The 13,864-nt window shown below is 34.5% G+C and overlaps 1 protein-coding gene across 1 annotated transcript; it reads right to left on the bottom strand.

Annotated features, from left to right (window-relative positions):
- Positions 1-937: 937 nt before the first annotated feature.
- LOC141813029 (uncharacterized) lies at positions 938-6,469 on the bottom strand. The gene is made up of 6 exons (XM_074700940.1): positions 6,402-6,469; positions 6,258-6,345; positions 2,479-2,911; positions 2,360-2,410; positions 1,954-2,111; positions 938-1,152 (listed from the first exon to the last, which is right to left on the bottom strand). The coding sequence occupies exons 1-5, from the start codon at positions 6,467-6,469 to the stop codon at positions 2,074-2,076; spliced, it is 678 nt and encodes a 225-aa protein (XP_074557041.1). The 3' UTR covers positions 938-1,152; positions 1,954-2,073.
- Positions 6,470-13,864: the final 7,395 nt, after the last annotated feature.

Genomic DNA, 13,864 nt, shown 5'->3' with positions numbered 1-13,864 from the left:
GTGGTCACTTCTCCTTTCAAGACTCATTGTAGATTGAGTTATCCATCTCTCCTTTTGCTTATGAAGCTTTGTCCACAATATAGTAAGGTATCTTCATTAGATTGTGACTCGTGTCAGTTTGTAAAACATCACCGTCTTAGTTCGAGTCCTAGAGTAAATAAACATGCTACTATTCCTTTCGAATTAATTCATTCTGATATTTGAGGTCCTTGTCTTATTTTGTCTAAACCTGAATTTAGGTATTTTGTTACTTTTATGGAGATAATTATTCTCGTGTAACTTGGTTATATTTAATAAAAAGTCGTTCTGAGTTATTTTCTTTATTTTGTGCATTTTGTGCTGAGATTAAAATTTAGTTCGATGTGTCCATCTGTAGCTTGCGAAGTGATAATGCTAAAGAATATACGTCTAGTTTATTTCAATCTTATATAAGTCAGAATGACATGCTTAAATCTCGTGTTGATACTTCATCCTAAAATGGTGTGGCAGAACGTAAAAACATACATCTTAAAACTGCACGGATTCTTTTATTTCAAATGAATGTTCCCAGAGCCAGAGCCGGTCCTGGGTGTACAAGGGCCCTGGGCGAAATTAAAATTTTTGGACCCTGATATAAAATTGCACTGCTAATAAATCTTTTATTTGTACAAAAAGAAACACGAACAGTTTTAGTGAAGCATTTAATAATTTTAATATCCAATCTATATTTGTAATATAAAATTTAAGGAAAAAAGAATAGAATTATCATAACAAGTTTACTGATAATAAACTTACTCAACGGCAACAAGTAAACAAAGGTTCATACTTGAACGTGAATATCATGGAAACTGCATATGCATAGCATCAGTGCCATTATCAAAGTCGAACAAGCAACGATTCTCATTATCATGAAACATGCTTCTTAAAACAAAGTATTTTGAGAAAGAAATGAGACATTAAATGAAACATATTGATCCACTATAATCATATGTATAGTTTGGTATCACATCAAAACATATTTCCGAAGGCCAATGGATTTAGTTCTCAAGTAAACAAAGAGAACAGAATTGTAAAAAAACTGTGCTCATGTTGTTTGTGCAAGCAGTAGCTCTGAGGACACATCAAAAATTGAAGTCTCTGATTTCTCTGAAGACAGGAAAGAAGACTCTGAATCTGTTAAGGAGAAGAAAGCATCAAATTCCACCAAGATAATTGGTTCTTTTCTGTAATCTATTTGCACAAACATGAAAAACTGTGTTCTGTAGAAGATGTGATAATCTATTTGCACAAACATGAATAAGTTAAAGTCAACATAAATCAAGTACCAGGTCTCCGTTCAAGTTTTAGTTTCAAGAAGCTACCCTTTCGTGCGCACGTGATATAGGCCATGTAGAAGGTTTCATATTAGATTCACTTACTATAAGATTCAAAACAATTAAAATATTATGCCCTCCCAGATGCTATTAAAGTACCTATGTACCACTGACTTGAGGTGTAGGAAAGCAGACTCTTTGGATGCGAGATGCACTTATTACATATAAGTTATTGCCACCCATACCTTTGTTTGATACTAATTCAGTTCTTACTTCGACGTATAAGATTCAAAAGCACTTTAGATCTAATTCCATTGATAAAGAATCCATATCCCTCACTAAGAGTCGTCAATGGTACACACCAGTGAGTCCACCCCATACTTGAGAGCTCTTACATACTAGACCCCTGCTATTACATACTTGACCCCTATCATCGTTTAACAAGACCTAAAGCCTTGGGCAGATAATTCTTTTTAACCGGAAAAAGCCTTGGGCAGAGAATGCGTTTGGAACCTAATTGAGAATCTTCTTTGTGCCGTGTCATGTAGAACACATGAAAAACTAAGTTTAGTAAAGGCAATGCAATTGTTTTTAGTAAATCATACCAAACATATAGAAAATCAATGGACCAAATAGCTGGTTTGGAAAGTTGATTACTTACTTTTGGAGGAGTTTCATCCTCCCCAGTCATGATATTAACCAAGGCTAAACCTTCTTTTCCATACAATCTGAAGCTCTCGTGCATAGATTGCTGCCTTCAGTTGCCATGTGGTTTGGATGGTTATTGCATGTTGTTTTCCCCTTTCGAAGCAGTAAAACCTATAAGCATCGACCAATAAAAATGTAATCAGTGAAGCTAAGAATTCAGTATCTAAAACCATCATACCAATGACATATAATGCAATTTTTTCTAATTACTTGATAAACTTTCTGAGACTCTATCTGAAACCCTAAATTGCCTACAGTTTAGGAATTACACAGGAAGATCACTAAGACACTAAATGTAAAATGTAATTGCTTATCACAAACTATAAAAGTACTATAGAAGAAATCGGCGCCATAGATACCTATGCTGTGCAGTGTGCTTTGTACAACCAGAACCGGCCGTCCCACTGACCCACTCCCACCGATCGAGCGAGCGACGGCAACCAGAACCGGCCGTCCCACTGACCCACTCCCACCGACCAGCGAGCGCCGGCCGCCGGCTTCGTGCAAAAGGAGAACCGGCCGTCCGGCCGCCCCACTCCCACGGTCCCACCGAGCGAGATCGTGCAAAAGGAGAACCGTTCCACTCCCACCGACCGTCGGTGAGGATCAGAGGATGCAGCGAGCGAGGATGCGAGCGATGGCTTCGAGCGAGGCGAGAAGCGAGGCGAGGAGCGGGCAGCGAGCGAGGAGAGGATCAGAGGATGAGCGACGGCTTCGAGCGAGCCCGGAGCCGCGAGGCGAGGAGCGAGCCGCGAGGCGAGGAGTGGCAGCGAGCCGTGCGAGGAGAGAGCCCGGAGTCGCGAGGCGAGGAGCGGCAGCGAGCGGTGCGAGGAGAGGATGCGAGCGAGAGAAGTGAGAACGGGCGGCGGCGAAGACGAGCGATTACGGCGCTTTCCACTCCCAACGTAACCCTAAACACCTAATTCCAAATATAAAATTTAATAATTAAGGGTTTAAAATTGGGCCCCTCTGATTTTTGGGCCCTGGGCGGTCGCCCTGTTTGCCCCGGCCCAGGGCCGGCTCTGCCCAAAGCATTTTGGTTGATGTAATTTCTACAACATGTTTTCTTATAATCGCATGTCATCATCTGTTCTTCATGGTAAGACCCCTTTTAAAATAAAATTTTCCCAATAAACCGTTGTTTCCTGTTAACCCTAGGATATTTTGTAGCACCTATTTGGTTCGGAATGTTTGTCTACATATTACTAAATTAGACTCACAAGTCTTTAAAATGTGTCTTTCTTGATTAATCTCATCTTCAAAAAGGATATAGGTGTTATTGTCCCAGTTTAACAATATCTTATTTTAAGTGATGTTACCTTTACAAGATACATTTTATTTTTAATCTTCATCTATTCCGACTTGTTGGGGGAAGGATAATGATTTGTTGGTATATTCTATTAAATCCTCCGCACTCGTCTAGGAACCAAACCATGTCAAGCCTCCTATTATTCAAGTCTACTGCAGGTGTCAACCTCTTGATTCAGGTCCTGCACCTCCTCCTTTGTCAGTTGATCCAGTCTCGAGTGATGATCTCCTTATTGGGTTACGCAAAGATAAACGATAGTGTACCTATCCTACTTCTTTTTTGTTTCTTATAACGGCATGTCGTCTTCCTCTTGTTCTTTTATTGCTTCACTTGACTCTAGTTCTATTCTTAAAATTGTCCGTAAAATCATATCTCATCCTGGTTAGTATGATACGATGATAGAGGAGATGAATGATTTGGATGACAATAACACTTAGGACTTGGTTGATTTACCTTCAGGGAAATAGGCTATTGGATGCAAATGGGTGTTCACAATTAAAGTCAACTCAGATGGGTCAGTTGCTAGATTGGAAGCCCGTCTTGTCGCAAAGGATTTTGCTCAAACCTACGGTGTGGACTATTCTGACATTTTTTCTCCTGTTGTAAAATTGATCTTTGTTCAATTGTTTATTTCAATGGCTGCTACTCATCATTGGTCTTTACATCAACTTGATATCAAGAATATTTTTCTTCACAAAGATCTTCAAGAAGAAGTGTATATACAGCAACCTCCTGATTTTGTTGCTAAGGGGGTGTCAGGGCGAGTTTGTCATCTTCGAAAGTCCTTATATGATTTGACATAGAGTCCTCGTGTTTAGTTTAGAAAATTTAGTCAAGTTGTTAAAAATTTTAGTATGATGAAAAGCAAATCTAACCATTCTGCGTTCTACAAGCAATCAAGAGTTGGTATCATCTTGTTAGTTGTGTATGTGGATGACATTGTTATCACTGAAAGTGATGTGACAGAAATCTCATCTCTTAAGTCTTTTTATTCATACTTAGTTTCACACGAAGGACTTGGGGTGCTAAAGTATTTCTTAGATGTTGAAGTTACAAGGAGTAAAAAAGGTATATTTCTATCTCAGAGAAAATATACCCTTAATCTATTAACTGAGATAGGAAAATTAAGGGCAAAGCCTTGTAATACTCCAATGATTCAAAACATGCACCTCATAGGAGATAGGGAACTATTCGAACATCCTGAGAGATATCGAAAATTGATTGGAAAGTTAAATTACCTTATTGTAACTCGTCCAGATATTGCATATCCAGTTAGTATTATCAGTCAGTTTATGTCATCTCCAACAATTCATCATTGGACAATGGTAGAGCAAATTTTGTGTTACTTGAAAGAAGGCACCTGGACGAGATATCATGCATGCAAATCATGGGCATACTCATATTGAATGTTTTTCAAATGCAAATTGGACAAGTTCCAAAATGGATAGAAGATCTACTTTAGGTTATTGTATCTTTTTTTAAAGCAATTTAGTCTCATAAAAGTGTAAGAAGCAAAATGTTGTATCACAATCCAGTGCAGAGTCAAAATATAAGACTATGGTATAGTCTGTATGTGAGATAATATGGATATATCAACTTTTGATTGAAGTAGGACTTAAGCTTTCAATCCCAGCAAAGTTGTGGTGTGATAATCAAGTTGCTCTTCATATTGCATCGAACTCTGTTTTTATGAGCGAACTAAGCACATCGAAATTGATTGTCATTTTGTTCGTGAGAAGATTCAACAAAATTTGATTTCTACAGGATATGTGAAGACTGATGAACAACTATAGGACATCTTTACAAAAATTTTAAATGGAATTTGGATTGATTATCTTTGTAACAAGTTGGGCATGATTAATATCTATGCTCCAACTTGAGGGGGAGTATTACAGCTGATACCATATTAGCTATATATATATATAGCAATATATATTTGTTAATTATATTAGCTATTAATTAGCTTTATTAACTTTCTAATTGTAGATAGTTTCCTACGATGAGTTAGTTTCCTAAGATAAGTTTCTAGTCTTGTATATAAATATACCTCATCTTTCAATAAAGTGATATATTCTTTTTCTACCTCAAATAACAATACTCTTATATGATTGAGATACTATTAACTTGAACTTAAACATTTTGAGTCGGTAGTTGGGTCTAACAAGTTAATAAATTAGTTCTCTCATCTATGTGGCATTTTTTCATTAGTAACAAGACCTAATCAATAGATATTACGGTGTTCAAAAAAGTTGCATGATGGTGTAGCCATCATTGGGTCTCACATGTTACTAGTTAGGGATAATTCTAGGCTATGAGTGCACTTTGTATTTTGACATGACATTAAGCCTTGAGTCGACAGTGTTACTTCCAGTTTAGTTTCATATGGTGTGGTAGTGGATTTTTACATGCTTAAGTGAGCTACTATTAACTTATTAATTTGGGTAAGTATTCAGACCACTTATTAATTTGGGTATTAAGTATTCAAACTGTTCACAAGTTAATGATTCATTTACAACAATAATAACAACTAAGCATTATCCTACTAGGTGGGATCGGCTATAAGTTAATGATTTATTTCTGTTATCTAAATTATTTACCATAGGATGAGATGTTGATCTAATATCAAAGAGAAGGATATTGTTAAATATACGCTCAGAACTACCATAAACTAGAATCCACATTCTTTACCCACAAACAATTGTCATACAAGCAATGAAGCATCTTAATGGACTAGGGATGTGAACCTAGATTGTGTAGCTTTGCCACTAGAGGAGACGTAGATATTCCTTGATTGATACATGATAGTAGATCCAGCAGTAGAAGGCTTAAGCAGGAAAAAGTCCTTGGAAATTGCAGATTGAAAGAAAGTTGGAAGTGGCATGAAAATTTGTAAACAACAAATCAGCCTGAAAATAGTTGCAAATCATAGATCAACAAATAAATGGAACTCCAAATTCCCTCTGGAGTTGGGAATCCTGGGAAGAAGACAGCAGCATAACCTCCAGTTGTTGTGACACGGAGACAAGATTCAGAAATCTGAAAAATCAGATGAAGAAAACCAAGAAATTGCAAGAACAGATACTGCTCGGGACCTGAACAGATGCACTAGCCACAGATCTGGCTGGATGAAAGCTTCAATGAGAAAAGAACCCAATTCCATCTGTTGTGGCCATTTCTTTGCAAGCAAGGATACGAGGTAAATAATGAATCATGCCAAACAAATGTCGGTAGAAGATGGAGAGCTACTGCTTGTTGGTGAAGAAATCAGACCTTGTCGATCTTAATGAGACCAAGAACCACTGAGAAGAATTGCAGTTAGAAATCACGATTTATCAGTAGGAAGAAGTCGTGTATGCACTGTTCCACCAGAAGTAAAGCCTGATGTGCTGGAAGAATAACGCAGGAAGAATAAGAAGTTTGGGTCAGAAGAAACTGTGATGTAGGGAAGAAAAGGAAGAACACTACAGAGCAATCACAAGCCAGAATCAGAGAAATCAGTAAACCATGTTACTGGGGAAAATTATTTGGATTTTTACTTGTTCATCTACATACTTCGGGTTGGTATATTTATAAGCAAGGTTCAAATTTCAAACTGTGCCGAAGTTTCGATCCTTGATTAAAATGATACTATTTTATCATACGATATTTCGATACATGGTATCGGTAATGGATTGAAGTTAAAAAAGAAAGGAGATGAAACGTAGGAAAAAGATTTTGTGTGTGTCGAGCATGTTTTTAAATCTTGTACCATGCCGGGAGAAAAGATCGAAACATATAATTTCGCTAAATTCCGAAACTCAATACCACTCAACACAAACAATGTCTTCTTCCTTTAACTTCATCTTCTTTGTTTTTTTGCCTTTTATCTATCATTGACACCATGCATTGGACTGTCAGCACGATACTGAAACAGTAGCTTTCCGATCAAAGACTGAAACTATGACACTTAAGATTTTGAACATTGATGTCAAGTAATATCGAGTTTCGATCATTTACCGGAATGATACGTTTTGACCTTTTCGCCTAGCACGAAACGAGACTTCAAATCATATTTATTAGTAAGCCATAATTTGGTCCTCAACAAATTCAAACACAAATATGAAAGAGTAAAAAGCAAAAGCAAGCTTTCAAAATAAACAAGACTAATGGTAATAGTGTACTGAAAATTAAATTATTAATTAATTGTACAACAACCAAATAAGAATCATTTCGATAACAAACTAAGATTTTTAAATATTGAATACCTAATTGTACTAAAATAGATATTCATACAAGAATATTCTTTCAGCTAAAAAGCAATAATATGGCAAGGCACAAGAAATTGCAAAGATCTTTAAGTATAAGCAATATAAAGTTTTTACCCCTTTGTATGTCAACTCTGTAGGTGGAGAGTGGTAAGGATCCACGAGAGCAATATGATCCCCATATTTTTCTGCAGATGACCTCCAAATATCTGGAACTGCTCTCCACTCGTGCAAGGATGGGTGATTGGTGCTAGAAAGAAGCCCACTTTCCAGACAAGGGGAGCACTTCCTTTTTGCCAAGCTCCTGAGCTATATTTTACATTATTAAATAGATTAAATCATCCATACAGCTCATGTAAACTTCAGCTGTTATTTTATGAAATAGTCTACCTAAGTAGATGCACTGTTAGACTTGAGTGTTTTATACATTTACTGGTTAGTATACTAAAAAACTTAGATGTTCATGTAGCTTGGTGCATCATGCTTACCATACTACTATATATAACATGCAAGAGATTATTTGCTTGAAAAGTATCACACGCACACAAAGAGCAGATTCTACCAATAAAACCCAAGTGATTATTTGCTTGATAAGCATCAACATGTCCCTTTCCATGTACTATTTAATTAATCATTCACAAATCTACTTTCTTAGAATTTAGTTAGCAGATAAAGAAAAAGATTTTATCGTGTCATAAACAAAGTATGCTACCCTTTTACTTCTAGTTTGTATACTAGCTAATACTCTTAGAAATCCACTGATATTTCCTGAAAATGATAATGGAGAGCACTTTCTTTTTCCAAAGCTTTCGAGCTATATTTTACATTATTAAAGAGATTAAACCATCAAAACAGCTCATGTAAACTTCAGATGCTTGATATGTAGCAATTCTAAACAGAAAAGTTGTATGAAAAATAGTCTACCTAAGTAGATAACACTGTTACTATACTAGAAAATTTCAATGTTCATGCAGTTTGGTGCATCACACTTACCATACTACTATATATAAAATCCAAGAGTTTATTTGTTTGATAAGCATTACACAACATAGAGAAAGAGGAGGTTCTACCAATAAAACCCATTGTTTGCTTGATAAGCATCAACAAGGCCCCTTTCCATCTAGTACTAATCAAATATGCACTAATCTATTTTCTTAGAATTTGGCTAGTATGCTACCAATCTACTTCTAGAAACTATACTTCTAGAATGTATACTAGCTAATACTCTTAAATCCATTGACGTTTCCAGAAAATGATAATAATTTTGGATATTACGCTAAGGCTAGAGGAAATTTTTATAAGGTTGTACTATGATTTATTATACATTATGATCAAAACATTGGTCGACTAGGAAATGATATTTACAAAGAGTTTATATTGATGAAATGGAGCCGACCCCACTTAGTGGCATTTGGTTGTTGTTATATTGATGAAATGGGAAAATTAGTAAGGGTATTTCCCTAGGTAGTTCCAAGAAACCTTGATATAAACTACCATTATTTTTATTTTACATTTTCCTAAAGTTAAGCATATTTAGAATTAAATCTTATTTTCTATACTATTTGATTCCTAATACTTCCCCCGACAATTTACCAAAGGGTGCACCTAAAGTTTCTGAATGCCCAAAAAGGCACACCACACTTTCATTTTTCCCAAAGGGCACACTTGATTCCCATTACACCCCTCTTGCCAACAACTCACCCATTACTTTTTTCCAAAGCATCCCATCCACAATTCAAAAAAAAAATAATTTTGTGATTCAGATGCATATAACATCTCTCCTCTCGTCTCTTCTCTCTCAGCTCATGTTGAGATCAAAATAAAAAAAATAAAAACTTAATCACATATCAAGAACTTTCATATAAAAAATATTTTGATGACCTGAATTCATTTTTTTTTAAATTTAATTATTAAACTCAAGATAATCCTCTTATCCATTTTTATTTTTAATTTTAAAACTTTAATAAAAAATTAAAAAATATAAAAGAAGGTTAATAAAAAAAATTAAAAATATTTTTCTATTTTTTAATATCTAATTACAAAAGAATAAAAAAGTGAAATAAATTAATAAAAATAAATAATAAAATAAAATTTAAATTATTTTATTAAAGATTTTCATTAAAAAATCATTGATGATCTTAAAAATATTAAATTAATATTACTGCTCTAAATAACCGTGTGAGAAGAACATGACATTGTGGTGTTGGTTTAGAAAGCCAGCACCATAGTATATGTGTCAATTAGCACGCAACCATAACTTCACTTATGGGTCTTAGAACTAGGATTGCACACTATCTCATTACAAGTTTTCAGAGATCCAAGTCGTCTAAATCTATCAATAGGTTTCAGTTAAAACTCATTAATAAACCTAGAGAGTTCTGATCGGACTCATTCCAACTCCGGTAAGTTTCTACAGTGCAGGAGTCTAAATGTGACATCCATTATCATCGTAAATTATTTCCGACATTACTCAAAAGGTTTAGAAAATTTCAAATTTAATATCAATTGGCACAAGCTCATAATTTCTTATAAGAGACTTAAGACTAAGCTTTCTCACCATATCTACCTTCTACACACTCACATCTTCAATCTCATTGTAATTTTTCAGAAATCCAAATCCTCTAGGTTCATCAATGGGTTTTGGTCAACACTCATGGATGGACTTAACAAGCTTCGATTAGACACATTCCAACTCCTGTGGATTTCTACAATTCATCGAAGTCCAAATATGCCCTCCTTTACTGTTTTAGGACCTTCTCAGCAGTAATCTAAAGGATTTTAAACTTTCAGAATACTGTGGTATTGATATTAGAAGAACAACATTATAGTGGTGCTGATCTTCATTAACTAGCACCACCTTGTCTAAGAAGAACATAACACCATGTGTGAGAAGAACATAATAATGTGGTGTTGGTTTTTGAATATCAGTACTATTGTGATTTGATCTTCTAATATCAGCATCATAGTGCTCTAAAAGTTTAAAATCCTTTAGATCACTAGGAAAGTCCTAAAATAGTAAAGGAGGGCATATTTGGACTCCAGTAAACTACAGAAATCAACAGGAGTTAAAATGGATCCAATCGGAGCTTGCTAAGTCCATCAATGGGTTTTGGTCGAAACCCATTGCTGGACCTAAAGGATTTGGATTTCTGAAAAATTACAATGAGATGGAAAAGGTGAGTGTATAGAAAGTAGATATGGTGAGAAAACTTGTTCATAAGTCTCCTATAAGAAATTATAGATCCGTGATAATTAGCACAAAGTCTAAAACTTTCTAAACCTTTTGAACAATGCTGAGAATGGTTTACGATGATAAGGGATGGCACATTTGACTTCTGGGCACTACAAAAGCCTACAAGATTTAGAATTGGTCCGATCAAAGCTCTCTAGGTCGATTAATAAGTTTTGACCAAAGCCCATTGATGAACCTAGATGATTTGGATTTCTGAAAGCTTACAAGGAGATGGAAGGGTTGAGTGTGTATGAGGTATATATAGTATGTGATCCTGGTTTTGAGATTGATAAACAAAGTTATAGTCGTGTGCCAACTGACAAAGACACTGGTGTTGGTTTCTGAAAATCAACACCACTATAGTGCTGATCTTCCGAAACCAATACAACTATGGCTGGTCTTCCGAAACCAACACCATAGTATTATGTTCTTCTCACACACGGTGGTATTGGTTTTTGAAAATTAACACCACTGTTGTGCTAATCTTCCAAAACCAACATCACAATATTTGTTCTCACACACAGTGGTGCTGGTTTCTGTATATCAGCACCACTGTGGTGCTAGTCTGCCAAAATCAGCACCATTGTTATATTGGTTTCTGTATGTCAGTTTTTGAAGATCAGCACCACTGTGATGTTGGTCTTTCGAAATCAACACCACAATATTATGTTCTTCTCACACACAGTTGTCTTTTGAAGATCAACACCACTGTAGTGCTGGTCTTCCGAAATCATCACCACACACAATGTTATGTTCTTCTCACACATAGTGTTGCTGGTTTCCGAAAATCAACGCCACTATGGTGTTGATCTTCTAATACTAGCACCACTATATTATGAAAGTTTAAAATCCTTTTCATCACTGTTGGGAAGGTCTTGAAACAGTAAATGAGGGTAGATTTGAACTCCAATGAACTAAATAAATCCACATGAGTTGGAATATGATGTGGAACAGCAAAGCAAGTTTCCGAAAATCATAACTTTTGACTCGGATTGAACCATGGGGCGTACAACCTATCAAATCAAAGTTCATTCAGAGATCTACAGTTAGTTACCGAGTGTAACCCGTAACAGACCAATTTCAGTCTCAAAAAACGTCGTTTAAAGTCTTTTCGGAGACCCAAAAGAAATTATCTTTTGTTATTAATTTTTATCGAGTTATGGTTTTGAGGGTATTTTCATCTTTGCGATATTAGAATTTGAGTCTATTTAAACACCTATTTAGTTGCTTTTGAGGTAGTTTTTTATCAATAAGAATTTTCGATAATGTCGTTCTTTTTCCCAAACGTCGAGTTTGATTGACTTTTCCAATGATATTCTACTAAATCAATAGAATTTAAAGGATTATTTCCAACGTTCATGTTCAAATCAATGGAATCAATAGTTTATGCTGCGTCAGAATGGATCCTATCTGAGTTTGCTAAGTCCATTAATGGATTTTGATCGAAATTCATTAATGGACTTACGAGATTTGGATTTTTGAAAAATTATAATGAGATGAAAAAATAAGTGTGTAAAAGATAAATATGATGAGAAAGTCTGGTCCAGTCTCCTATAAGAAATCATGAATCCGTGTCAATTGACACAAAGTCTGAAACTTTCTAAACCTTTTGAGAAATACTGAGACTAGTTTACGATAATAACAGAAGGCATATTTAGACTCCTAAGCACCGTAAAAACCTATAGGAGTTTGAATTGGTCCAATCAGAACTCTCTAGATCCATCAATGGGTTTTCACCGAAACTCATTGATAGACTTAGACGACTTAGATTTCTGAAAACTTGCAATGATATGGAAGTGTTGAGTGTGTAAGAGGTATATATATGGTGTACAATCCTGATTCTAAGACACGTAAGCAAAACTATGACCGTGTGTCAACTGACATGGACATTGTAGTGCTAGTTTCTAAAGATTAACACCATACTGTTATGTTCTTCTCACATGGTTATTTACAACGAATAATATAATTTTATATATTTAAGATCAATAATTTTTTAATAAAAATCTTTAATAAATTAATTAAAATTTTATTTTACTATTTATTTTTATTAATTTATTTCACTTTTTATTCTTTTGTAATTAGATATTAAAAAATAGAAAAATATTTTTTATTTTTTACTAATCTTCTTTTGTAATTTTAATTTTTTATTAAAATTTTAAAATTAAAGATAGAAATAGATAAATTTAGAGGATTATCCTGAGTTTAATGATTAAATTTTAAAAAATAAATTTGAGTCATCAAGATATCTTTTATATGAAAGTTCTTGCTAATATAATTAAGTTTTTATTTTTTTATCTCAGCACGCAACCTGAGAGAGAAAAGAGAAGAGAGAGATGTTTACATGCATTAGAACCACAAAATTTTTTTTTAAATTATGGCTCGGATGCTTTAGAAAAAGGTAATGGGTGAGCTATTGATAGGAGGGATATAATGTGAAACAAGTGCGCCCTTTGGGGAGAAAAAAGTGTGGTGCGCCTTTTAGACATTTAGAAACTTAAAGTGCGCCCTTTGGTCAATTGTCATACTTCCCCTAGCTTGTTACAAATATACTCAATTTTAACCATTCTCAAAGTTAGTGAGAAAATCTAAGTTGATCATTGAAACTAAAAAACAAGTGAATATCTCCATGGCATGAAGTACATTTTTTTCTCAAACCGTAATATAAAAACTTTCACTAAATGAAATAATTTTAATAATAGGAAGAGATCCAAATCAGCGTATATGAGTGAGAAATAATAAATATGATAGAGTACATGAGAGTTATGATTTTAGAACAAGAAATAAAGAAGAAAAAACTACATTAGATTTTGCGATAACATATGAAATTATAATAGTTAATATATTTTTTATAAAAAGATAGAAGAACATTTGGTTATGTTTAAAAGTAAGAATAATAAGTTGCAAATTGAGTTCTTATGGTTAAGAAGAAGGATAAAAAAAATGTATAAAGATTGCAAAGTCATCCCTAAAAAAATTTAAATATCCAACATAGATTAGTAGTGTTAGATATACGCTTCAAGTGTAATATCAATAGAAGAAAAATATGCGCAACTCTTAGAATCAAGTGGTGGAAGTTAAA

The sequence above is a fragment of the Curcuma longa genome, chromosome 20 (assembly GCF_044706935.1).
Source record: "Curcuma longa cultivar G26 ecotype Majalengka, Jawa Barat chromosome 20, ITB_CL_G26_1.1, whole genome shotgun sequence".
NCBI lineage: Eukaryota > Viridiplantae > Streptophyta > Magnoliopsida > Zingiberales > Zingiberaceae > Curcuma > Curcuma longa.
Note: the sequence above shows the minus strand (reverse complement) of the source record. Positions and strands in the feature narration are given on the sequence as shown.

Coding starts and splice junctions, on each gene's coding strand:
- LOC141813029 (XM_074700940.1), bottom strand. CDS start 6,469: ATGGAATTGGGTTCTTTTCTCATTGAAGCTTTCATCCAGCCAGATCTG. Junction 2,912..6,257: donor AACTCCAGAGGGAATTTGGA/GTTCCATTTATT, acceptor TTAGGTGTTTAG/GGTTACGTTGGGAGTGGAAA. Junction 2,112..2,359: donor AAGCACACTGCACAGCATAG/GTATCTATGGCG, acceptor CGATGCTTATAG/GTTTTACTGCTTCGAAAGGG.